The 26,086-nt window shown below is 41.8% G+C and overlaps 1 protein-coding gene across 4 annotated transcripts in view; it reads left to right on the top strand.

The window, feature by feature from the left end:
- STAG1 (STAG1 cohesin complex component) overlaps positions 1-26,086 on the top strand; it is a 168,337-nt gene that overhangs the window by 127,531 nt on the left and 14,720 nt on the right. For all 4 annotated transcript variants that reach the window (XM_085069985.1, XM_085069986.1, XM_085069982.1 and 1 more), the window contains 11 exons: positions 377-480; positions 3,292-3,384; positions 3,507-3,596; positions 3,777-3,980; positions 6,866-6,936; positions 11,755-11,842; positions 13,236-13,316; positions 20,579-20,671; positions 23,241-23,415; positions 24,159-24,298; positions 25,775-25,876. In XM_085069985.1, coding sequence (XP_084926111.1) covers positions 377-480; positions 3,292-3,384; positions 3,507-3,596; positions 3,777-3,980; positions 6,866-6,936; positions 11,755-11,842; positions 13,236-13,316; positions 20,579-20,671; positions 23,241-23,415; positions 24,159-24,298; positions 25,775-25,876 — 1,241 coding nt within the window. The remainder of the gene's footprint in view (positions 1-376; positions 481-3,291; positions 3,385-3,506; positions 3,597-3,776; positions 3,981-6,865; positions 6,937-11,754; positions 11,843-13,235; positions 13,317-20,578; positions 20,672-23,240; positions 23,416-24,158; positions 24,299-25,774; positions 25,877-26,086) is intronic.

Here is a 26,086-nt window from a genome sequence, read left to right as displayed (position 1 = left end):
CTCGTGGGCTTTGATCCTCCCCATGTGAGCAGAGGTACTTGCCAAAGGGCAGAGAATTTATGCGGAACTGACAGTGAATTGCTGTCTGTCCTCTGTGATGCCCTTTATTTTGTAGATCTTTCTTATATTCCCCTTCATTCATTCTTTTCTCCAGCCTGCATTCCTCTGGGCTTCTTTCAGTTCTGCCATGTCTATTTTGAGATCATATGAATGGCAAATCAAAGAGGAGGCAGGAAAGCCTCGATGAATGTGGCTGCACTACCTTGTGGTGGTGTCTCCTGTGCTGTGTGTCCCCTGTTGCTGTGTGTCCCCCGCTGTCCCAGACGTGTCTCCATCTCGCTGCCTTGTCCCCAGTGATGCCCTGTTCTCCCCGCAGCAATGTCGGACCGGCAGGAGAGCGCCCTGATCGAGCTCATGGTGTGCACCATCAGACAGGCTGCCGAGGCACATCCCCCCGTGGGCAGGGGCACGGGCAAGAGGGTGAGTGGGGCTGCAGCAGCTGCCTGGCTGGCACCAGGGCAGCCTGTAACACCGCATTTGGACGCTTCTGCACAGCAGAGTTTTATAGTCTGTGTTTGATGTTTCATCTGAACACTTCCAAGAAAAATATTAGAAATTCTGTTTCTGGATGTGTTTTGTTTTCTCTTTGTTTGATTTTGGGGTTTGTGTTGCCAAGTTAAGCAATATAAATTTACAGCATAAAGGTTTTTTTTATTATATTTTTGTATACTCTTTTTATCATAGCCCTGCCTTACCTTTATACCCACATCTCCAGCCCGTAATGTTAAAACTAGATTAGAGTGGAAAGTATAGGAGCAGAGTAAGATTACCTCTGACCGTCTTCCATAAAAACGAATGTGCTGCTAATATGGACATAAAATTTGCAGAAAAGTCAACAGGATCTCCATCATGAGGGTGTTTAAGCACTGGAACAGATGCTTGGTAGTTTTTGAGACCTGACTGGACAAAACCCTGATCATCCCAGTGTGACACCTGGGCTGGCTCTGCTTTGAGCAGGAGAGGGACTGGGACCAGTCTGAATGTCTGTGGTTTTAGGCATCCATCCTCTTTGGCCTCTTCCAGTGAATGCCCTAAAAATTTCAGAACTTGACATTCTGGCCATACTGCCTCTTTCATTTATTTTATAGTGACTGTTTGAGCACCAGTGGAAGGCCATTCTTAAGGCTGGACATGCAAACATTTCAGTATAAGTCACACATCAGGGTAATAACAGGCTTTCAGCTGTATTCTCTGTAAATACAGCATCCATGTTCCAAAGCAGTTCAGCTTCTGAAACATATTCCCCTGATTTTTAGTAGTACTCCTCTTATTTAGGATAGACTAAAATGGAATAAACCCACGTGAACATATGGTACTTCTGTTAACTTCCGTTCTAAATAATTATAACTAGTTTATTGAAGAAAGCCACAGATTTAATAAATATGAAATCTGGAGACAGCCTTGGCATTCTCTAAAATTAATTCTCTGCTAAAATAATGCAGTTACTTAACTTCTTAATTTTTATGTACCAAAGCAGATTAGTCTCATGTCCAGAAACGGCATTCCAGGAAAAGTTCCAAGAAACCATCAATTTAAACACGCTTTCTGTACCTGAATTTATAAAGCACATTCTTTGGAATTCCTGATTTATTAAAACATTTCAGGGTTGAGAAGGGAATCCATGAAAGCACTTACATAAATTTACTCAAGCATGTCATATCTTTAATCACCAAAACTACTGTAAGCACAACTTTTTTGTCTCAAGCTGCAAACCTTTCTAGCAGGCAAAGCAACCTTTAAATTTAACAGAAAATTTTCTGTTGGTGTTTTCTGTTTGGAGCACCAAAGAATGTCAGTGTTAACTTTCCAGGTATTTTCTCTTTCTCACAAGATCCACAGCTCAATTCACTGAAGTTCAGCAAATTGCATAGTCTTAAGTTTCCAATGTCTGTGTTCAAAGCTAAAGAAAACACATCAGTAAAACAAATTTCACCATCTGAAGGATGATCAAGGGAGCCTGGAAATCATGCTGGGGACCCGGATCAATTCCCAGTGCTAGGGAACAGCAGTATTTGGTCCTCAGAACACAGCTAGGCTGTCAGGGCTGGGATTCTGACCTGGATTTGCACTGCTCTACGCTTGGCTGGTGCTGCCCTGCTGGGCATGCAGGGGCTCAGGCTGCTCTGGGGCTCCCCTGCCATGCTCTGTGCAAGTGGTGTCTTATCCTGGTTACAGCTCCATGCCCCCTCACTGCCATGGCTGCTTTGGGTTCCTGCTGACACAGTGCCTGGCACCCAGCACATGCCTTGTGTCCAGCTGCTCCTCCTCCCTCGCGGAGCCATGTAGGAGTGACACGGCTTTTGCTTCTCCTCAGTTAGACCATGAGTGGTGGGCTGGTAACTGCAGGGATACCTGCCTTGTCACTGGAGGTTTCTCCTGTCTCATGATCCCACCAGTTCATTCTCAGAGTTGAAACGGAGCAGATTTCTAATTAAATTCTCGGAGTTGAAATGGAGCAGATTTCTAATTAAATTCTTCTTGTGAGATAGTTTCTCCTCTGGTTTTAGCTTGTAACCCTTACTGTGCAGTCTGGCAGATTGGTTATATGTGAATCATTAGCTAACTTGAGTATTTTATTATCATTCTTTGTTTTCAAAAGTATTCTTTCCTTTCCTGAAGCCAAGCAGCCAGATCTAACCTTTGATGAAGCATGCTGGTTTGATTATTGTCTCTTTGGTCACTGTTTCAAGAGGGTTTTGCTCTGACAGCATTAGTGCTTCAGTACATCCTTGTGAACTTGGAAGTATATTCTCACTGAGAATTCCACTCCAGTTTACAGATGAGGCCACAAATCTGCTAATGAAAATCACTGTTACAGTGTGGTTTGGTTTTGGTTTTCTTAATTATACTTCAGTTTGTCCTGAGGTCTTACATTAACACTTGGTTTAATGTGTGAAAGCCAGACCTCAATACACTTGAAAGTAATAGCAAAACTTCCACTGACTTGGGTTATATTTGAATTTCAATCCTAAAAAGATGTTGATGTGTGGAGACGATGTCTTGTTGGGGGATATGGTGTTTTCCTTTTCAATCACAGCTTCTTAGGACACACAGTCCTCCCACTTAATCACTCTTCAGCCCAAATGTGCTTTGAGTTTTTTATTCCCTCCTCTTTTGATTTATAAAAAATACACTTTCATGGATTTTTGTTTGTGATACAACATTTAGAAAAGTTAATGGATGCTATATGCAGAAATTGCATTTACTGTAGTTATTTTTGATCACTTCCAGGTCTTGACAGCAAAAGAAAGAAAAACACAGATAGACGACAGAAATAAATTGACTGAGCATTTCATTATTGCACTTCCCATGCTGCTATCAAAGGTAGAGTTTTCAACAAAATAAATATTTCACTGATTTACAGCTGTCTGTAGATGTTCTCATTCTGGAGTGCAGAAGTTTATTTTTCCTTCCCTGTTGTTTGTTTTGTTTCCATGATGTTCCAGTATTCTGCTGATGCTGAGAAGGTTGCAAACCTCCTGCAGATCCCTCAGTACTTTGATCTGGAAATCTACAGCACGGGCAGGATGGAAAAGGTACCGTGCCTTGGGCAGGAGGTGTGGCTGCTCTCAGGTGTGACCACTGTTCAGTCCCACAGTGCTGTGCCTTTGGTTGGCAGATGAGCAACCCAGCCTTGCTTAGGTGTTCTGGCAGAGGCTTTGCTCAGCGTCATTGTCCTGGTGAGGGGAAAGCTGAACTTCTTTTCTGCTCTGCAGCATCTGGATGCCTTACTGAAGCAGATTAAGTTTGTTGTGGAAAAGCATGTGGAGTCAGATGTTCTGGAAGCCTGCAGCAAAACCTACAGCATCCTGTGCAGTGAGGAATACACCATCCAGAACAGAGTTGACATAGCCCACAGCCAACTGATCGACGAATTCGTGGATCGATTCAACCATTCCGTGGAGGATCTACTGCAGGAGGTTTGTTTTCTTAAAATTGTTGAAGTTAACTGCCTAAAATATGCTTGGATAGACTACAGAAAAACATTCTTAGCAAGCCATAAAATTGTCTATCTGAAGATGTAGTGCACCAGTATCTATTTCATAATTATTTGGAGCTTATTCTCCCTGTAGAAAGTCCCTTACAGCAGTAGCCCTTTAAATCACTGATGATGTAAAACAAGACTATGGGACAATCCTACTTCTGCAAATTTAGTTGAGTATTTAAACAGTCCACATGAGAAATTAAGTGGATGAATTGGTGAAAGCTGATGAAAAATTCAGAAGAGGCTGTATTTACATTAATGCTTGTAGTGATTCCAGTAGTCTCAAATGGATATGCAGGCAACAAAATCAAGCTTGGATTATATTTTGAATAGAAGAGAGGATTCAGTAAAATATGTATAATGGCATATTTAAAGAGCCCTGGAAAGAGTAAAAGATACAGGTGTGAAACCTGGAAGTACCTGGGATTTAGCTGTAAGAATTTATCCCTCAAAATGCATAAGACAGAATACATTAAATAAGAATAGAAACTGTACTCATTTTTTACTCCTTTGCAGCAATTTAACTTTGTGTAGCACTACTTAATTTGATGTCATTTTCATGCCTTTTAAACATAACATGAGAGCTGCACAGACCTTTTTCTTTGCTTGTAGTCATGCACTGCACTGTGGTGGATACATTTGATTTTTGATGTACATTTAGAGGATGTTAAGCTAAAACTCTGATTTAGAGTGGCATATTAAAGGAAATACACCTTTTTTTCCTATTTTTATGTAACATGACACTTACAGGCACACTGTAAATATGCTTTGTCATGTTGCAGAGTAAATAAAAATGTTTGTGTAACTGCAGAAATGTGCATGAGTGAAAAGGCAGCACATGCAGGAAGCCTTCCACAATCCAGAGGAGTTGGGGCACCACTGTGCATTCTTTCATAAAATACATTGACCCTGCTGTCTACCTGTCTGTCATTTTTGGTGTACTTTCTCATTAATTTCTGATCAGAGCCTGGAAAGACAGTCCCAAATTTGTGCTCCATCTCTGCCTCCCCGTGTGTGCCAAGGGAGTCCTTCTAGCTAATGTCTTAGCCTGGGATTTTGAAGTTCCTCACCTCTGGCCAATGGGACCAAAACCTGACTTGTGCAGCAATAAGGGCTAAATCTGGACTGCCAGCAAAGGTCCAGCATCAGAACCACCCGAGTTCTGCACACCTGATGCCCAGCAGCTGAGCACTGGAAATAGGGGCCTTTTAGAGACCTCTCCCTTCCTGGCCCTGCTCCACAGGTCCCTCTGGCCTCATCTTTTACCCAGGGGCAGTCAGAGGACAGCACTGAGGTGCTGGGACTCATAAGTGCCTTCCCAAGAGTCTTGTGAGGAGAAATGGACTAGGAAGGAAAAACATTTTTCCTGCAATTTTCCTTAATTTTTCTTCAGAACTGCTCTATAGCTGCTATTGAAATAAGAAGCCAGTACCTGCTTATTCCCACTCCTTTTCCCTTCACCTCTCTTTGCCAGTGGCTTCCCTTTGTGCTCCAGTGCAGAAAGCCCTAAAGGATGTCGTGGGACTGCTGGGCAGAGCAGGGACAGTGAGTTCCTCTGAGGGCTCCCCTTCCTTTGCACCACGGGGAGCCCAGAAAAGCGAGTGAGGCCTCTTATTCCTTGTGGCTTTCTGCTCCCAGGGGAGCAGGCATCAGGCTTTCAGAGAAACAGTGTCTGAAAGGCATCTGACAAAAGAATTCAGAGGTTTAGATCTCTGAGTAAAAGCAAGTGCATAGGTGCGACACGGGACATAGAGATCTGGAGACAGAACCAAGGCAAAATAGGAGAAGACAAGAAAGAGAACAGCAGTAGCAAGGATTTAAAATTACGGTCTTTGTGATATTTTTCTAAGTGATACTTTGTGGCTAGCACAGACCTTTCCCGTGAGAATTATTCTTTCTCTTCTTCCTGTGTTTTATAAATAAAGTTTGGATGTTATTAAAAACAGTTTCTCGGGATGTGGACAGTTCAGGCCTGGCCAGTCAGGCCTAGGGGGAGGCTTCGAACTGACCAATTTGGGTGACCTTTGAAAAGTCTATATAAGATGGAATTAAGTAATAAAACTTTCTTCTTGATGCCACTTTGAACCTGGGTCTTCTTGCTCTGCTAGCGGCTCAACAGCGACATCACTTCTTTGAATAATTAATTTAAGTAAGTCCATTCCGTAATTTCAAAGACATTTTAAATTGAAAAATTTGCATACTGGTACCCAAGTTAGTATCCCACTGCTTTACGGCTTCTCACTGGGCTGATAATGAGAGAAACATTGGTTGAGCATTGCATCTCAAGACAGGAAGATGTCTTAATTGATACGGTTTTAGATGGAAAAAAATTAACAAAATGAAACGGAGAAGAATTGTTGTGTTTTCTTATTTCAGAAAATCACTGGGAAAATTAGGGTTTGGAAGTACCTCATTTTCACTTGTTTCACTAAGGGAATTTGCTGTTTAGTCTGCAGAAAATATTAAAATTGTGTTGTAGCATGTTCATCAGCTGGTGGTTAAAGCTGATGGATCAGTCCTTTTTGTAAAATAAGATAGAATTCAGATTTTGGTCTTGGGAATAACGTCTACTGCAAAAGGATACTGGTATATAGTATCACTGATATTAACACAGTGATAATGCTGAATATTGTCCGATGATCTTGCTTATTTTTTAGTGCTGTGCAGTGGTTACTTAAATCTTATGGAGTCTAGATAAAAGTCACTGGAAAATTTGGAGTCAGTTTTGGTATCAGCATAAATCCCCAAGAAGCTGCTCCTGCCTGTGCAGTACTGGGCTGGATTGCTGGGCTCTCCTCATGGGTTGCCTTTCCTTTGCAGGGGGAGGAAGCTGATGATGATGACATATACAATGTGCTCTCCACACTGAAGAGGTTGACTTCTTTTCACAAGTAGGTGGTGTTTTCCCTCACAAATCTGTGATATTAATTTTATCCTTTCAGCAACTTTCAGTAGTGTCATGTGTGGAGAAATGAGAAAATACAGGGCCTGAAATCTGATGTGGAGATGGAGGAATGACTGGTGGTGTTTGTCAGTGGAAGTGTTTGGGTTGATCTGCGTCCTTGCTCAGCTCGTGCTGTGACCTTTGCAGATGGGATTTGCAAGTGGTACCCCCTCCCTTGCACCCAATGCTTTTACACCCATGAGTAAGTTACTACAGGTCCTGCTCCCTGCGTGGCACAGTCGGGGCACAAGGGACACCTCTCTGCCAACACACCTGTGCTTTGGGCCTCAGCATAGGAGAGCCTGCAGGAAGCTGTTTCTCGATGCCTTTGAGGTATTTCTCCTCAAAATTACAGAACTAATCAGTGGTAGCAATAATAATAATAATAATTAACAGTTTATGGTGAGTGCCTGGAAGATGCATTTTCTTCCTGCAGTTGAATTGTTGGCCAAGTTTCCCTGTGTGGATTGCACAGAAACTCCTTCAGCAAGCACAAACCAGCTTTTCAGGTTCCTGCTGCTCTCAGAGCTGTGGGCACCCTGAGAATGAGCAGAGCAACCTGCAGAACACTACTGGAACTGTGAATTTTGGAGCAAAGCCAAAGCCCTGATTTTCCCTCTATGAACTGCAGGAAGCATTTGCTCCTGGTCAGCACATAAGAAAGCCACAAATCATTTGTTCTTCATCACAAGGTGGGAGAGGACCTTCCTTCTGGCAGCTCTTTTATACAGCTTGTTTTCAGTGATTCCATTTCCCTCTCTATGCTTAGACTTAACTGATCCCGAATCCTGCACTGGATCACTGTCTGAAATGGTTCTGCAATCTCTATTCTTTGTTCCCGTTCAAGGAGAGTCCCACAAAGATCATTAAATCGTTACTACTTTCCATAGTACAGCAGGCTGACACATGTGCAAATTAGATTTACAATCTCCCCAGTAACACACTGGAGCCACTTCTGCCTTTCCTGAGGGGACTTGGGGAAAGCTCTACTCACATCCAGGAAAGAAGCACAAGTCTTAAGGCTTTCCTGAGATGCTTCCATGTATATTTTTTCCCTCAGGGTTCCAAGTCTCTAGAGTTAATTCAGGCCATAAAGAAAACCTTGTAGAATAACACACAAATCAGGGTCAGGGACATCTACTTTCACCTTCAAAGAAACAGGAAAGAGCAAAGAATCGGAGCTGAAGAGCTGCAAAGCAGTTAATGTATCATTTCTCAGATGATTTCTTATTTATGGCTATAGTTCAATAGGAATTTCTAATTAATATCTGCTTGCATATAAAGAAGTAATGAAATCTTCATTTCTGTCTTAAACGTTATGTGTGATGTGATTTCTTTGTGATAGGAAACAATTCCACCACGTGAGCCAGAATTTCTACTGAAGCTTTGCTATGAGGGTCTTCAGTTCAAAACTCATGTGTAGTGTTGTGTCTCAAATCACAGTGGCTGTGGTTTGACTGTCATTGTCTGGCATCACCTGGGAGTCAAAAGAAACTAAATCAATGGAAGAAGCTGAAATCATAGGCTAACAGCTGATGCCTTTCAGATCTCCTGAAGGGGCACTGATAAAATGGTTGCTGGGGCTTTGGGAAGAAACAGGTCGCTTTCTTCTTCCAGTGAGAGAATCTGCACTGTACCTTAGCCATGCTTTTGTTCCCTTGGTACTTGCTGCTGCTTCATACTTTAAGCAAAAGCAAGGTGGAAAATACAGGGGAAGGGATTATGAGAAAAGCCTTCCAGACCAAAAAGTTTCTATACTGGGATTTCCCAAGCCTGAGCTAATCCTCTTCCTGAGAGGGCCATGACAACAAAGGGCTCACAGCACACTTTTTAATTTATCAAAACAAGGATAGCAGTGTATCAATACAAATTAAATTCATCCTTACAAATTTTCCTTACACATTTTCACAATACAATAATAAATTTTCTTGAGGTCTTCTGAGTAGAACTCATGGAGTATCCACTTGTTTTTTTTTTTTTTTGCCAGAATCTCACAGATATTCAGAGCATTTAGGTACATGGAGACAATTTTCTATATTGACTCCAGCCCAATTCAATTCAACTTTCACACATGACACATCAGTGCTGTAGCAAAATTTTTTATTTACTTACTTCAGTAAATCCAGTGCAAGACACATCCCAAGCATCACCTCCGTTCCCCTCAATGTGCCTTTTGGTTTTGTCTTGCATGGAGGACATTGTGTAACATCTAGAAACCAGGATTGTTGGTATCACTGTCCAGCAGTCCTCAGATATGATACAATATTTGCTTCCTTCCCACCTCCACACTGACTCTACAAACCCTCAGGAGCTGTCATAACTCTCAGATAAAAACACAATGTCTGTAAGTGTGATCAGTCAGGGCACTTCCCAGACGGGTAAATTCATGAGCACATCAGCATATAACCTCTTCCTCTTAGAGAAACTCTTTGCTTAACATTTTTCCCAGTAGTTGAGTAGTTTTCCCAGTAGTTTAGAAGTTTGTTACATCCAGAGGAAGTAGAAATGTTCATAAATGAAACCTCATTAGAGAAATTAGACTGTATCAGTAGCACAGCTGCTCAAAGCCCAAAGCACAGCTCTCTTTGTGCCTCTTGAAGAAGTGAAGCAGTTTCCTGGATGGAAAGGTCACCTCTTTTCTTCGAAAGAAACTTTTTGAAGCTGTTTTTTGCCACACTTGGAGAAACACTGTGAAACTAGTACCTAGCACTGGTACTCACCTGCCTCTTGTCTGCAGAAATGTGCCTCAGCCGACAGGGCTGTCCATAAGGATTAAATAAACCTTGGATGAAATGTTGGGCCTTGTTTCCTGTAATCCATGAAGAGTCTGACATGGAAGGGAGTAAGGGAAAATTCTGTGTCATGTGAATTTTCTTTCTGGGAGCCTCTCTGTCAGTCTGAACCTCTGTGGAGAATGGTATAGTGTCCACGGTACCCTTATAACAATGGGTTTGATGGCTAAGTAGCTCAAAAGGGATAAAGAGGTACCAGAATAGGCCTAACTAATGTGGAAGCTCTGCTTTCAGGAAGTTTCTGTTGAAAAACCATATTTAACTTGTATATACTTAGAATTTTTCAGCTCTGGAAGCTGAAGAGCCCTTCCTGGCTCAGCTGTAAGGCCAGGCTGAGGGCAGGGAGCTGAGGTGCCCCCATGTGAGGGTATGGCCCCTGTGCTGGCTGCCTGATGGGGAATTTCTGAGCTGAAAAGGCAGGAATGAGACAGTTTTTCCTTTCATATTCTCTGTAGGACAATCTGTGCTGATGTCTGCCTCTGCACACCAAGGAGATTTTACTGCTTTAATTACAGTGCTGTAATTAAGGCGTTACCACTCTGCCTTGCTGGCAACCCTGTGATTTACTGAAGCAGCATCTCTGTGCTTAATATCACCAGTCAGGGGCAGCTCTCTGGCAGCCTGTAATTTATCTGTGAAACATTTTATTTTTGTACCTGAAAGACCATCTAAGCCTGGGAAGTATTTTTGCACTTTTTACATTTTTAGTTCCATTTTTTTTTTTTTAAGTTTTCCTATTGTTCTATTCATGCACTTGAATTTGAAGTCAAGATGCACCTTGGCTTAATGGCACAGCCCTGGAGTGCATAGTGCACTTGCTCTCAGCACAAGGGCTCTGATGGTTGTGTTTGCTGTGAAACTCTTCCCAGTGGAATTTTCCAACTGGGAAAGGGCTTCCAACTGGACCTGGGCATTCCCAGTCCTGAGTTCAGCCTCTGTCCCTTTTGGAACTAGAGAGTTGTTCCTTCTGGCTGAACAGGGCAGTTCATGATTTAACCCTGGGCAGGCACAGCAGGTGGGAAGTGTGAGCTTGGCTGGGTGATCCAGGTGCTGGGATGAGCTAGGTGCAAGAGGCTGCTACATCCAGTTGAGACTTCCAGTTCAGTCTCAGTATCTCTTCTTCCAGGTGAGTATTTTAATCAGCACACTTCTGATTACTCTGACCTGGCTTGCTCTTCTATAGATATATTATAAAACTGTTTCAAATTATTTCAGTTTATTTCCACTGCAAAAAAAGGTCTTAAACTTAAATTCGCTTGTGAGAGGGAATTTCTGTCTTTCAGACAACCTGTTGTTTTTCAGTTTCTTCTGTATTTCTCATTTCTCTGTTAAAAAGCTGTTTCATGAGCTGTTGAGCTCTGTAAGGCTGTGGAGTATTTGTTCCTAATGTCACTTTTATTCCTCTCACTGGCAAAATCAAGTTGGTGCAACTGAAATGTGGAACAACGAGTGGAGTGGCAGCCACCACCTCTATCTCATGTCCATGTGTTATCCTATTATTTCACTTCAGATATAATATCATATTATTTCACTTCAGATATAATATCTAGTGATAATGTATATTATTTTCCTCCAAATGAGACAGTAGAAAAACATACAACTTTGTTTTGCTTAAATCCATTTTTATTCAGTAGATATTGAAAGAGTTTGGCTGTCGTTTCTGCTGCAGTGCCAGGGAAGGGTTTTCTGGAGTTCTGTCAATGTTTCCAGAAGAGGAAAGACAACTTAGAGAAAGAGCAGCTACACTTGAGTGACCTTTAGAGATGTGTGGTATGGAGAGAGTTTCTCCCCTCCCTACAAAAATCCCATGTACTAAAACATTTTTCTTGGATTATCAGAAAGCCTGACTTGTGCTTTTAGCATGGAGTGAGCTGCTGTGCAGCTGCTTGATCAGCTGTGCAAACCACCAAAGCTCTCTGAGCTGGGGGTTCTGAGGAACCCAACTAATCCCTCTTTATTTCCTCTTGTTGCAGTGCTCATGATCTCACCAAATGGGATCTGTTCAGTAACTGCTACAGATTGCTGAGAACTGGAATTGAACACGGAGCTATGCCAGAACAGGTACCCTTGACAACACCTGCACTGCACCACTTGGGTATCCAAGGTTTTAAAGAGTCTGATTGTACAGAAATTCAAAGTTCAATGCACTTCAGTGATTTAGGAAAAACATAGTTTGGAATGAAATTTATAGTGGAGTCAGGGGCTGTCTAGGAGGTGAAACCATGGATTCTGTGATTTTTGAGCTCCTTCCCTCACCTTTCTCATCTGTAAAGTTGGGAATACCTAATGTTCCTGGCTCTGCAGAGCAATTCATCAATCCTGATGTTTACATTGAAACCCAACATTGGAAGTCTTGACTGCAGTTAGAATTATCACAAGTGATTATTGTGCATTGAAGGTAAGATGGAAACTTATGAAAACCAGGAAACTAGAACATCCTAGTGGAGTTCTCTTAGTGACCACATCTGGGACTTTGTTCCCTCATAGTTCAGTTTTTGTTTCCCTTGGATGAGCAAAGGAACCATTTTGTATTCTCCCAGGATCCCTGTTTAAACTGCAGAATTCCTACTTCAGTATTTAAGCAAATTTTGAGTTATGATTTGATTTCAGTTAGAAGCCAGTTGTTAATTCTAACTCAGCTTCATTTAGAAAAAAGAAGTTCTCATGAAATTCTGAATAAGTATTTTGTAGAGAGGACCCTAAGAGTAGGTATTGCCACCCAGTGTGTGAAAGTCCTGGCTTTGAGCCTCTCTCTGCATTTGCTGCTCCATGCTGGACTTGTGCTACCTGGAGGGACAGGGCTGGCAGACAAAACCTGCCCATGCAGCTGCCAGCCATCGTCACCTTCTGGGTCTGACAGCCTGCGGCTCTCCAAATGTACAATCTTAGCGGAAAGATCCCAAAATCTGAACTAGGCTCAGTTTTTTTTCCCGCAGGCCACTCTGAGTCAGTTGTAGCATCTAATCTGGACTTGAACTGTTCAAGAGACACCATGGGTGCTTTACTGGGCACCCTGGTCTTCTCCGTGGGACAAGTTGTATTTTCTCGCGTTTTTTTAGCAATTGGGCTACATGTTCATTTGACAGTGGAACAGATTTCCAGGCTGTTTAATGGTGAAGCCAGGTTTAGAGGTATTTAAACAGATGCTTTTGACCTGAGAGATGTAGATGTTGGGTTGTACTTCTGTCATGCTGTGACATCCCCTCTTGCTCTGCCCCTGCTGTGAAGAGTTTTCTGACGTTTTCCAGCATTTACACGGTATTTTTTCACCTCTAGTAGGCTGGGTTCTTACTGCACCAAACCAACTAAGGAGAAATATGATACCCTTGAAAAAGTGCTACCTCCAAGCTTCTCCTGTCTCTTCACCACAAAGTGCATGATAGATTTTCTGTCCACTCCCTGCTGTGTCTGCTGTTTGCAGCGTGCTGGAATTCTGTGTGTTCTTGTGTTACAGATCGTTGTCCAGGCACTGCAGTGTTCCCACTACTCTATCCTCTGGCAGCTGGTGAAAATCACTGAGGGCTCCCCTTCCAAAGTAAGTGGCCATTTGATCAGACAGATTTTACTGACAGGACACAACTTACCTAAAAATGAGTTACACCTGATTTCTTTGTAACTCCCACTCTTGCCATCATTTGTTGTCATTTATAACACATAAAATCTTGATGTTCTTATTTGTTCCATATTTCAGGATCTATTTAACATCATGCATATGTCTAAGCAATGCAAATGGTCTCATCAGGATTTTATAGCAGCTGATTATTATATTTTTTTTTCTGAGAATAATTAATGCACTTTATTGTGAGTACTGCAGTTTACATGGCTGATAAGGAAGGTTGGCAATGCTGACTGAACAGTTGTGAGCAATACTGTTGATCTGTAGACCACAGATAGCTTAATCTTTTATAAAGCTTATCCTTTAATTCACCTTTTATGTTGCAATAGAAATGGGCACTGGCAGGAATAATTACTAGTAAAAAGTAAGTGCACACAACTGTCATGCAATCAGGACAAGGTGAGATGTCACTTCTCCAGGATCTTTCCTTAGCTCTTTTCTCAATCAGAGGCCCACATCCTGTCTCTTAGACCTGTTTCAAAAGTAATACATCAAGATAAAATAGCATGAAAACTGAAGTAGTAACTGTACTTCCCCATGAGCCTCAAAAATAAAAGGTGTACTAAAGTGCTACTCAAATAAGCATTTTATGCATAGAAAAATGATAAAAATACATTGTAAATTCTCTGAGTTGTTTTGAATTAACATTTAAAAATAGCTACTAGAAAAAAAGGAATAATTGTTATTTGTTATTCTGGCTTTTGTTCCCATTTCCCCTTCCCAGCCCCTTTCTTATTAGCATGCTGGTAGTGTGCAGCACTACATCTTGGAACTCAGAGAACTGAATCCATCCTATTTGTTTTAATTTAACTCAGACTCTCATCACAGGAAAGCATCTCAAGTCCTCTACTGGCAGCACTGTTCTCCTCAGGGAGCAGTGTCACTGTGACAGGAGGGACTGAGTGATTGAGAGGAGATGGAGCAGGCTGCACTGCTGCAGCCCCAAACACACAAACACCGCTGGAGGCACCGATCTCAGCCCAGCCCTTCCCTGAGGAGGAGAGCTGGGATGCTGCTTCCTGTGGAACCAAGTGCTCAGACCACCTGGGCACTTCTGCAATGCCTTCATTTGGTTTTCCCCAGCTGCTCTGGGGTGCTGGGTGATGCTGGGGTTCTCCCCACCCCCTGAGGACTGCAGCCGTGTTCTCCTGCGTGCTGGGCCCAGCCTTGCCTTGCCCTGGGGGCAAATGCCCAGGCACAAAGGAGCATTCAGGAAGATTCTCATCACCCTTCCCTCCATTTCTCCATTTTTTGGAACAAAATACAGTAAATTGCTGCAGTATAGCACAGATGGTGCAGGGATAGCTGTCAGCATTGCTGGAAAAAAGTTTCATGTGTTCTTGTGTCTCAATTACAGCAAAAAAAATGTACTTACCATAACCTCCAGCTGGGGATTAACATACAGCCTCTCTCTGCATGGAGCATGGTACAAACTGTGCATTTTGGTGCCCAAGCGTTCATGTGGCTGCTGTTGCAATGTGACCATGATGGCCCAGTCACACTGAAAGAGAAAAAAATTTTATTTATTTCAGTGGCTGGGATTTTCTTGTAGACAAGTTTAATGCAACTGTGTGGCTTTGCCTACTTTTTCAAAACAGGATGCATTTGTATGAGATGTTGTTCTGTGAGGTGAATGCAGAATAGTTTTGATCTCTCCTATATTTCTAATCTTGTTATGATCCACGTTAGACATAGGATAGTTCACAGGAGTGGAAAGAACCCTGAAGGGTCGCTCCAGAAATGCCCTTCCAAGTACAAGTCAGTTTGGCTTTGCCCCATGAAAATCATAATTACTGTCAGCTACAGAGCTCTCATCAATTTGTTGTTTGGTGTTCCACCCCAGCATCTACAAAATAATGAGTTTTGTGCATGCTTAGTTTGAGGGAAGCCCTGCATTAGTGCCCTGCAGCTCTTCAGAGTGGCAGCAGCCTCAGCTGAGGGTAAAGAGACAACCACAGATGTGGCTGGAGCATTTTGCTTTCCAGTGTAGTTTGTTCACTGTGAAAGTAGATCTGATCTGCACTGTGTCATTTCATCCATCGGGAAATCGTTTTGCCCATGGCTGGTTTATAAGTCATTATTGAGGATTGGAAATTGGTAGACGTTAAAGGGCATCACTTTTAAGGTGTGGGTAGACAAAGGCATTAATACAAGCATCTCAGAATGAAAAACAGTGTATTTTGGGAGTATTTTTGAAGTATTCAGGCTTTTACAGGAAGATTTCTGGCACAGTAGTTTAATATGTAGGTGCATGCAGGTTCCTAGTGCTACTTCGCTGTATCTATAATGATCTCAGGGCAGAGAGGGGTCATGGTGTGTAGCCTGAAGTGGCATCTTTGGTAGATCAGTGGATATAGCTGTAAAAAGCAGAGAGGCTTTTGGACTCCCAAGCCTTTCAGGTCTGAGATAAAAGCAGAAGATTACAAAGTAAAAGACAAGCTGAGAGCAATAGCTTGGTTTCTATTCAGATACAAATCAGGTAAACTCTCTGACAGGGAAGGAAAAGATTGTTGGTACCCATAAAGGGGTTGAGAGCAGGGAAAAGAGCGGTAGTAAGAGATTTAAGAGGAGGATTAGTGGGGAAGAAAGGAAGATAAAAGATAAAAATGGAGAGAATTTATAATACATCATAAAACTAATCCCAAGTCTTTGTTTTTCTGTATCCCATAGATTTATGAATTTTTGTTCCCTGGCTCATGTTTCAAAGGTGATTTTTTAGCTTTCCCTTGAAAAAACAGGCTGAGAGATCAGAGATGAAGGGTTTGATTTGTAAGAAATGTTCATGTGCTGTCATCTGGGTCACTTGTGTGAGTTCATGCTGGCAGTAGTAGCTGCTCTGTTCCACCTCGTTAGGTCTCATTTAGGCACTCAATGCACAGGATAAAGTATATGAACATTTTGGAGTTGTAAGTGCAGGAATCAAAGGTGGGAACAATTGCAAGTATCTTGGCAATTTTTACATTTCTTACTCAGGTGTGCTCTGCATCCATCAGGTGCATATTTTATTGCAGGGAGTAGTTTGCAGGTGGGATTCTGGTAAGATTTCCTTCAAAGAGAATTCTTTGGCTACAGTTCAGAATTGCTTGGTAATTTTTGTATCTTTTATTGATTCTGTGGTGGAGTCATACTTGACAACCAGAGGCATACACTGCGAACAGAATCATTCTGGAAAAGCTATTCTTTGGCTGGTGTTCAGATGGCTCTTCAAAAATACCTCCTGTCCTGAGAGGACTGTCCTTGTTTGGGAACTGTCCTGGGCATTATGCCCAAGCCAGGGCACATGAATTGCTGTATGAGGGATACCTCATGTTACAGCTGATGGGCAGGTTTGGATCATGGTTCCTTACCTGAGCCAGGTGTGTTGGACTGGAGCCTCCATGTGTGTGGCAGGGAAAAGCTCAGCTCTTGCGGTTTAAATCAAATTTGGATCATCAGCTAATGGATTTATTAACAGCACATAATTGACCTACAGATAGTGCAGCGCATCTCCAGGATAACTATCAGCTATACAGAACACAGAACCAGGATACTGGACACTTCTGTAATGTTAATGAACACCTACAAATTCCAAACTGCCCTTCAGCCTGTCACAGGCTACTCCAGTCCCCTCCCCAGGACAAACACAAAATCTCTTGTTTCTGCAGTCTGTTACCAGGAGGGTGCTCTGTAGATTGCCCCTCACTGTGCCATATCATTTGTAGATAGAGCTTAAGGGAGTGATAGCAGCATAAAAATGTATCAGAATTTTAGCAGAAGCGTGATAATTAATGATTATTTGAATTAATAAGCAAGTCCAAATTCTCTGCCCTATAACAAAGATTCCACCAGTTAAATACAGCAGAGAGTTTGTGCAGTTATTTTAAAATATTTTTTCAAGGTAGCCTGTGGAGAAAAGGGTGTCATGGGGAGTCATCTTGGTGTCTAAAATCTGAAATGAAAAATTGATTACTGAAAGGAAGGTAGCAGCAGGTAAGAACAAAATGTGCAAGTCTTGAAATAATCCCCAGTGTGATACTTTAACCTTTGGTCTCCCCCAGTCTATGTTCAGTGGAGAGGCTGAGGCTGTGTGGGCTGTCAGTGCAGACTGGTGCTCCTTGGGGTAACCAGTACTGTACTGGAGAGAAATAGTTTATCCTCTGTAGTTTGTGGGAACAGCCTGCTGTAGCCTGGAGGAAAAGTCTTCCCCAGGGGAAAAGACATTAGAGGGTGGTTCCAAAGGAAACTGGTAATTTTCTTGTCTGTAGATCTTGGGGAGCAAGTACACTCTTGAGGCAGGAGACTGGGGGATTAGAACATGCACTTGCTTCCATCGGGATTTCTTCAGGCATATCCCAGGTGCCCAGGACACAGTACTGGGCACTGTATGTGTGTGCACTGAAAAGGAAATACTTGCAGAAAAATAGTCATAAAACTTGGAACACTAAAAAAAAAAAGCATAAATAGAGCAAACATTGAGAGGCAAGATAGAGGTCAGCCAGTTGTGAGTGAGCAGCAGCCAGAGCAGCCAAATGCATGGCTATTAGAGTGTGATTAGTGCACAGAGGACTTGAGATTTAAAAAGGGATTTAAAGAGCAATCTAGTGGCTTGGTGACGTTTCATATTTATATGGGCATGATGACAGAAAGCACAGAAAGCTGAAGGGAAGAAAACAGTTGCACAGTGCAGAAGAGTGTTCCGTGTTCCACAGTCAGATTGGAACCTAAGGGCTCTTGAACTCTGGGAAGTTAATGCTGCAAATAAGAAGTACTTTAGAGGAAAAGCAGTGGGCACACAGGGAGAAAAGGATAGGGTTTGGGAGATGAATGAAGCAAAAGCACAGCATTTTTAAATTACTTCAGTGGAAAAAAGGTTTTAATTTAAAGCTAGAAAGTACCTGAAGAATTGCAGACACTGGTCTCCAGAGCACCCTTGTGTGGACACTGAAAAGCTGCTAGCAGAAGGTTTTCCCTGCTCTGTGAGAATCTCTGCTTTCTCATGCAAGCTATGAAAACAGATGGTTTTTGTAAATAATATCTAAACACCTGCTGTTTTCCTGATCTGTTTGGGTTTAAGGCAGAGTGTTTGGAATTGGGCGTTGTAGGTCTTCAGCCAATCACCCCAGGAGATGGGTGACCACTGACCAATCACCTACGGGATTTTAGCACATATAAGCAGAAGTTGTAAACAATAAAGCTCTCTTCGCCTGGATCTATGCCTGCTGCATCTCTCCGTCCCAGGTACTACAGCACCCTTGTTTGGGTTCGGGGGGTGGCACAGCCTCCAGTCCTTACTCCCAGAAGCTCGTTCTTGTTCCTGCCGTGGAGCAGTGCAGTTGCAGAGTTGTGACTCTGGTTTTGTCTAACAGCAAGCAGGATGGTAAAATGGTTTCATATCAGCTTTTCTGCTGAAGGCAGCAGATCAGGTACTCACACCTTGAGAGCCTGGGCTATGCACCCCACAATGCTCAAAGACTTGGAAATCTAATTAATTTTCTTTCTTCCCATTTTCTCTGTTGAAAAAAATCCCCACTCTGCAGTAGTCTGGGGATTTCTCCAAGCTCAGAAGAGTTCCAGATGGCTTCATTGCACTGTTTAGTTGGGCTTCCTCCTGTCTGTAACTTTTCAACATGGATCTCTGTTGTGCTGTCAGGAGAGGATAATAAATACTGCGTACCTGCCTGTTAGTCACTTTGACAGAAAGAAAAAATGGGAGACATACTCATTCCCTTTTTAACCTGTATGTAGGATTTTTCATAGGTTCTAGCTTCTCCGTACTCATTAATATCTAAATGGAAGGTAGTTGTGATAGAAAGTAGAAAGCATTACAGTGACTGTAATCCCAGAATTTAAAGGGGTAAATCAGGTGATTTTGTAAGAGTGATAAGCCTGGCATCAGTCCGAGGTAAAATCTTGGACTGGGAGATAGAAAACACAATTGGTACAAGGCTGAAGGGCCAAGAGCCAAGGCTGGAAGAAACACATAAATTTGTTGTTTGGAAGATTGTATTTTTGCCTTAGAAGAAAACAAGTTGAAACACCAGTGTCTGTAAGACATTATTCGCACATTGCATTTCAGGTGCATATTTGGATTTAATGTAATTTATATGCAATAGCTCAAATTTGATCCAGATGTTAAAGACAATTAGTAGCTGAAAAATCCTCATGCAATGGAATAGTTTCTGATGCATTTCAGGAGAGATCTGTTCTCTGGTAAAAAACTGGTCATTTTTATTAGTCTGTGAAGATAAAGTGAAGGTATTGAAAATGGGGATGATACAGATCAATTGGTGAACAAAACACAATTTAAAAATTTTTAAAATAGGCATTTTAATGCTACTTAATGGAAATTTTATATCAGCTTTTCTGGTGAAGGCAGCAGATCAGATACTTACAGGGTACCTGATCTGCTGCCTCATTGATCATCAGGGTGATCAATGGCAGATTGTGTATTAGAGCAGAGCAGAGCTGTCTTACAGATTCTGTCATGGCAGGGTAATGCAGAGGCACAAGGGATCCATGGCTACATTATCAGAGAAAAACTCATCAGGAATGGGAAGGTGAGGGAGTCCACAGACCTTCAGTGTCCATATCAGAAAATTCCACTCACTCCTTTGGAAATCATGAGAGGTTTGGGAACACTCAGGGTGCTTGGACATGCTGGCAGTCCTGCCTTGTGCTGGAAATCAGCACAGGGAGAACATACGGACAACAAAAAGGCTCTGTCTGCAGTAAACACAGAACAACAAGAGCTCGTGGCAGGAGGCATAAGAAAAGCTAAAACCAGAACTGAGACACATGGACTGAACAGCCAGCAGCAGTAAAACATTTCAGCAAGGAAAACATTGCTTGTGTGTTGTGTAGGTTCTTCACAATTTCATCAGAGACTGTTCTGCAGGACATTCTCTCCTCCTCATGGAAGCTGGTAGAGCTATGCTGGAGAAGGTCTGCAGAGGATGGGCCAGCCATCCTGCTGTGAATTCATTTAATTTCATTTAATTTGGGGTTCTTGTTTCCTTCTCGGTGATTGGTTAATCATCACTGTAAAACCAAGGCACTGTTTCTGTGTGTGTTCTCTTTGAATATCATATTTCTTTGCCAGCTTTTTGTTGAATGTATGAAATTTTCACCATTTCTTTGTTTTGCTTCCTCCTAGCAACCTTTTATTAATTTTTATATACTTTCATTTTTAATGTTTATTCCAGGAGGATTTATTGGTATTGAGGAAAACTGTGAAATCCTTCCTGGCTGTCTGCCAGCAGTGTCTATCGAATGTCAACACTCCAGTCAAAGAACAGGTAAAGGACATGTCTGCTGTGCTTTTAGAAAAGTGTGAGTGTTAAATTGTAGTAAAACTCAAGACAACACTTTATCAACCATAAATTAAAATCATCTGTGCTCCTGTCTAAATAAACCTGACCAAACACCCCAGAAGAGCAGCTCTATTAACAGCACTTCCAAAGCACAGCTTATGACAAATTAACTTTTGATTAACAATAAGAAAGGATTACCTGGATGCTCAGACTCATTTCCAACCCTCATCACTTCAGGCATCCAACTCAGTCACCTGAAATGAAAGCCTGTTCCTGTAGACACTGGATAAAGAGATGGAAATAGGCACTTTTGGAGGGTGACTCAGACCTCAAATGGGCTGAATCTTTCTGGATATTTTTTCCATTGAATCAAAGATTCTGTTGAAATAATTCGGTCTGTCTCTGCAGAACACAATAGCTGGTTTGTTAGCTGAGGTTATGTGAATATCCACTGATTTATGTCAATAACATTTTATTTATCTACAAATGGCATTTCTGTCAGACCTCCCCAGATTTTGCAAAGACTTTAACTAATAACCGCCATGTGTTTTTCACCTGTGGTATTTAAAAGATAATACTTCTTAAAAGACAGTTTTATTTCTTTGAAAGATAGCTCTGCTTGGCATTTACTGTCTTTTCTGCAGGTTGTTAAATATAAACATCAAATGTTTAGAGATGTCAATGGTTTTATATATTTCTAAAAGACTTGTGTGTCATTGGCTTCCAGCAGATTTTACTTTAGTAATTGTTTTTTAATATTCAGAGTAGTTACTCTTCGCATATTGTATTTATATTATATAGTGTGAAAATACCTTCTAGCTTCACACAAATACCTCCCTTCCAGCTCGAGCTGGACATGATGTCCTTCCTGCCTCAGCAAATGGCAAATGATCCTTCCTATTCCTGCAGTGGGTTTGTTCTTGGGGTGTATTAACATGAGTTTGTTCTCTTCTTACCAGTGGCCACAATGGTTTCTTCATTGATAGATTAAACTTAGAAGCTCCTGTGCTGTTCCCAGTTCTGGGGAAATTTTCAAGCTCAGTCAGACAAACCCACACCCAAGCAGGCCCAGAGCAAGTGTCCCAGGCAGAGTGGGCTGGACTGGCGACTCCAGGGAGCCCTTCCGGCCAGCACTTCTATGATTTGCCCTCATTTTCTTCCTTAAGAAGTATATTTCTGTGAGTGCCAGACTGCTGCTTACTCCCTTTGTTTTACTGGATTTCTTGGAGAATTGTGTGCAAATTGTATTGTCTCTTTCCCGCACTTGATCCTTAATCCAGACATTCTTTCCAGACACAGTTGATGTCTATATCAAATGAAGAAAAAACATACTAAGTATTTAGAGAAACAGGACTAAAACATTTCAACTTTTCCATTGTGTTTGAGTGTAATAAATATTTAATGACTGAGTCCACTGCTGCCTTTATATTGGACAGAACTTAGCACTGGCAGTGCATTACTCATCTGCTCTTTTTTAGAGGTCTGCATTAGGAAGAGCTTCAATTCTATTGAGTATCAAGGGAATTTAGAGCAGGTGAGATCATCACTGGAATGAATCACAGCTTTTTGGATCAAGGGGAGAAAAATCCCAAATAGCAGCATCTGTTCCCAAGGTCTCAGCAGAACGCAGTTTACAATGATTTGCATCTGCTCTTACCTGAGTGCAGCTCATTCAGATTTTATAACACACTCCAAGAAATGAGGGAGCCACTGTGAAGTTCAGCATTCAAAGATTTTATTTTGGAAGTTTGTAAAGTTTTCAGAACCAGAGGTTAAAAATAGAGAAACTATGATTAAAAAGTTCTCTAAAAGGTGCTGAATGTGATCAAATGCAGACAGCTGGCTGTGACCCCCCCCCCAACAAAAGCCATTTGGGGGCAAAACAGTCTTATTGCCATGCAGGAATGTCCAGATGAGCCCTTGGAAGAAAGGAATGTAGGGAGAGCTGCCTTCTTTTCCTCTCTCAGGTAATGAGGATATAATAGTAATGAGCATAAATCATGGACAATTCTGCCCAGGTTGGCTTTTGTCTGGATTTGAAAGCTGGGTATACATGCTTGGTTCTTTTGTTGCAAGAACTGTTGAAGAAATTCTGTGAGAATTTCCTTGCTTATGGCTGCTTCTCTGTATTTTTGGGGTCTTACAGTGGCTCAGCATGAATTTTGCCTCATAATGTTGTTCATGTTTTTACTTGTTTGATTTTTCTTACTGTTTATCAAAAGAGGTGTGTTTTCCTTACTATGAAATTGGCTGCAGGCCTTGGATCAGAGGTAGATTTAGAGTTGTTTTTGCAGAGAAGAAAGGGAAGCTTAATATGGATCATCCAGGACATGGAGAAGGTAACAAACACAGTTCCTGACCTAGGAATCAAAGGCAGAGCATTCCAAATTAGAGGAAACCCTTATGGATACTTTTCACAGCACACAAACAGCTACATCTGAGAGCAGTTTAAGAAGCTGTTTAATAATAGCAGGGGGCATCTGGAAATGAGATCAATGGTATTTTATCTTTTCCTTACGTGACTTTTCACTGCATTCATTCTCTTGCCTTTCAGGCTTTCATGCTGCTCTGCGATCTCCTGATGATTTTTAGTCACCAGCTGATGACAGGAGGTCGAGAAGGGCTCCAGCCTTTGGTATTCAATCCAGACTCAGGCCTCCAGTCAGAACTTCTCAGCTTTGTGATGGACCATGTGTTTATAGACCAAGATGATGAAAACCAGAGCATGGGTATGTTTAGCTTTTTTTCATGGCAGACACAGAAGGAGGAAATAGAATTTTCTGATTAGTTTGTTCAAATGTTTTCAGACTTATTCCTACTTTATTTTTGAGAGGTCTCTGCTCTGAAGTTTCTTATATAAGTAAGTTGGGGAATAAGCTTTTATTATATGATACTATAATTAAGATTTTACATGTAGCTTCTTTTATATTCACAGAGTGAAGTCTTGCATAGGAACTTAATACTTATGGCATTGCCATTCAATGTTAATGCTCCTCACAACTGGATTTTACTTGATGTTTTTTAGAATCATTGATTGCACATCTGAAAATCCAAGGCATGCAGAAATACTGGTGCTTCTAATTTTTCTTTTGTTAAATATTTATAGCTTAGTCATGGTAATGAAGCATCTCCAAATGTCCTGTGTTTGAGAAGTTAAGCAAGAGCATTCAGCAAGTGTTCCCTGAGGCCTTTCATAGGGTAAAGGAAATAAACTCAGTTCCTTGTGGATTACGTTCAAGATCTCAGGACTATGGAGACCAGCCTTGGTCAGTGGTGTGTCATGTTCCTCAACTTCCCTGGAAGTTTTGAAGTAGGCAGGACTCAACAATTATGACCTTTCATTTTAGCTTCTTCTCCAACAATCGTTGCTTTGTGCTCAAGAATTGATTTTTTCCTTAAAGCTCGCCTTTGATAACGTTTTTTTAGAACTTACAGTTACTTACAAATACTCTGCTGTTGGTGATGCTTTCAGAGGGAGATGAAGAAGATGAAGCCAACAAAATAGAAGCTTTACATAAGAGAAGAAACCTTCTGGCTGCCTTTAGCAAGCTGATAATTTATGACATTGTGGACATGCATGCAGCAGCAGATATCTTCAAACACTATATGAAGGTACAGCTTGTGCTTCCTCGTGTCCTGACTGAGCCCAGTCTGCAGTGTCAGGGCCTCTCCTTCCATCCCTGTCAGAGCTGTGGTTACAGCCCAAACACTCATAAAATTTTTCAGTTTTATTTGAGCCTCTCTGGTTGTTTTTCCTTTCTGAATGACACCTGGCCCTGAGCAGCAGCAAGCACTGACTTCACTCTCTGTGCAGTGCATTTGCTTTATTTAAGGAAGCACCAAAAGCTGGTCCTGAGGCTGAGTATTTCCAGAGGCTCCATTCTACAGAGAGTTTCTTACCCTGCTCCTCAGACTTGTTCCTAGAATCCCCAAGAAGTTGCCTGTTCAATGGCCTGTTTCACTTACAGTCTCCCAGGCTTGATGCTTCCCTTGAGCAGGCAGGGCTCTTGTGAGAGGAGATTGGTTTGAACAGGACAGCAATGAAACAAAAAACTCTGTGTGGCTGTGCTGTAAGTGGGTCTTCTGTGGTAGCTGAGTGTCTTCCCAACTTTCTCTGCTTCCACAGAGCCTTTAGGGCCAGTGCAGGTCAGAAGGGGCTCAGCTGCTGCTGCCCCTGTACATGGGAGTTTTCCTGGCAGGACAGGCACAACAGCAGTCCTGGTACAGTGATCCCTCAGGTCCTGTCCCACCTGTCCCTGCAGGGGATCAGTCAATACAGAGGTGACAATCCAAGGAGGAAGAACTGGAAGACAGAGCAGGTCCTTTACTCTAGACCCTGTTTGAGATGTTGATGTGAAATGTAAAGGATTTAACTTGCAATCCTCCTGTTCATCAGGAGCACACAACACAGTAAAATCCCCAGGACACACTGTAGTGTTATGCAGGGTTGGTTTTGCTAAGGGATTGTTTGCCAGAGGGGGAGTTTCAAATTGAAGTTGTCACCATCCAGGTAAATGCCCTCCCTGCTGCTCTAGGCTGGGCTTCTCCTCTCCTCATGCCCTTCATTCTCTTAAAACTGGAGGAGAGAGAGAAAAATTGAATTTAAACTAGTACCGAAAAAGGCAGAAGCAATATTTTAGAGGGAATGAAAACAAGTGGCTGCAAATGCAGAAATATTGATGAGGCTCAAAAAATGCTGTTGGGGAAAAAATAAATATTCTCAGCCTGCAATTTGTAATGATAGTACAGCTTTTCTACCCATATGGGCAGCACCATAGGCTGTGGTTTTCAGCAACCATTGTGTTAACATAAAGAGAATCAACACTTCATGCTGACTCACTCCTTATTCCACTTTATTTGTTACAAAATATAATAAATGCAGAAGTTCCTTACCTTATCACACGGTTCAGTTTAAATTTTGATACTGAAACATTGCCCCCCACTCACACCAAAAACCTGGATTTGAGCGATTGCTGCCTTTTCAAATCAAGAATTACAAGTAATCTTTCCCTTGGGAAAACTGTAAGAAATTGTATAAGAAGTTTGATTTAAAGGGTTTTTGTTTTTTTTCTTCACATTTTTTCTTAGTACTACAATGACTATGGAGATATCATTAAGGAAACGCTGAGCAAAACTAGACAAATTGATAAAATCCAGTGTGCAAAGACACTCATTCTCAGTTTGCAACAGGTAAGAACATTGATTTTTTTTGTTAGAAATGCCTCAACGCAAAAAGGCCTGGCCAGGATTTCCTTTGGTGCCCTTTACAGGGAGGCAGAAATGCTGCACTTCATTAGGACATTATCTTCATTTCCTACTCCCCAGCTCAGGCTGTCACTGGTCCTCTGTCTCAGTAACCTCTGTCTCCATAAATCCACACTGGCAAATTTTGGTCAGATA

The sequence above is a fragment of the Lichenostomus cassidix genome, chromosome 9, assembly GCF_008360975.1.
Source record: "Lichenostomus cassidix isolate B80296 chromosome 9, HeHo_3.0, whole genome shotgun sequence".
Lineage (NCBI taxonomy): Eukaryota > Metazoa > Chordata > Aves > Passeriformes > Meliphagidae > Lichenostomus > Lichenostomus cassidix.
Note: the sequence above shows the minus strand (reverse complement) of the source record. Positions and strands in the feature narration are given on the sequence as shown.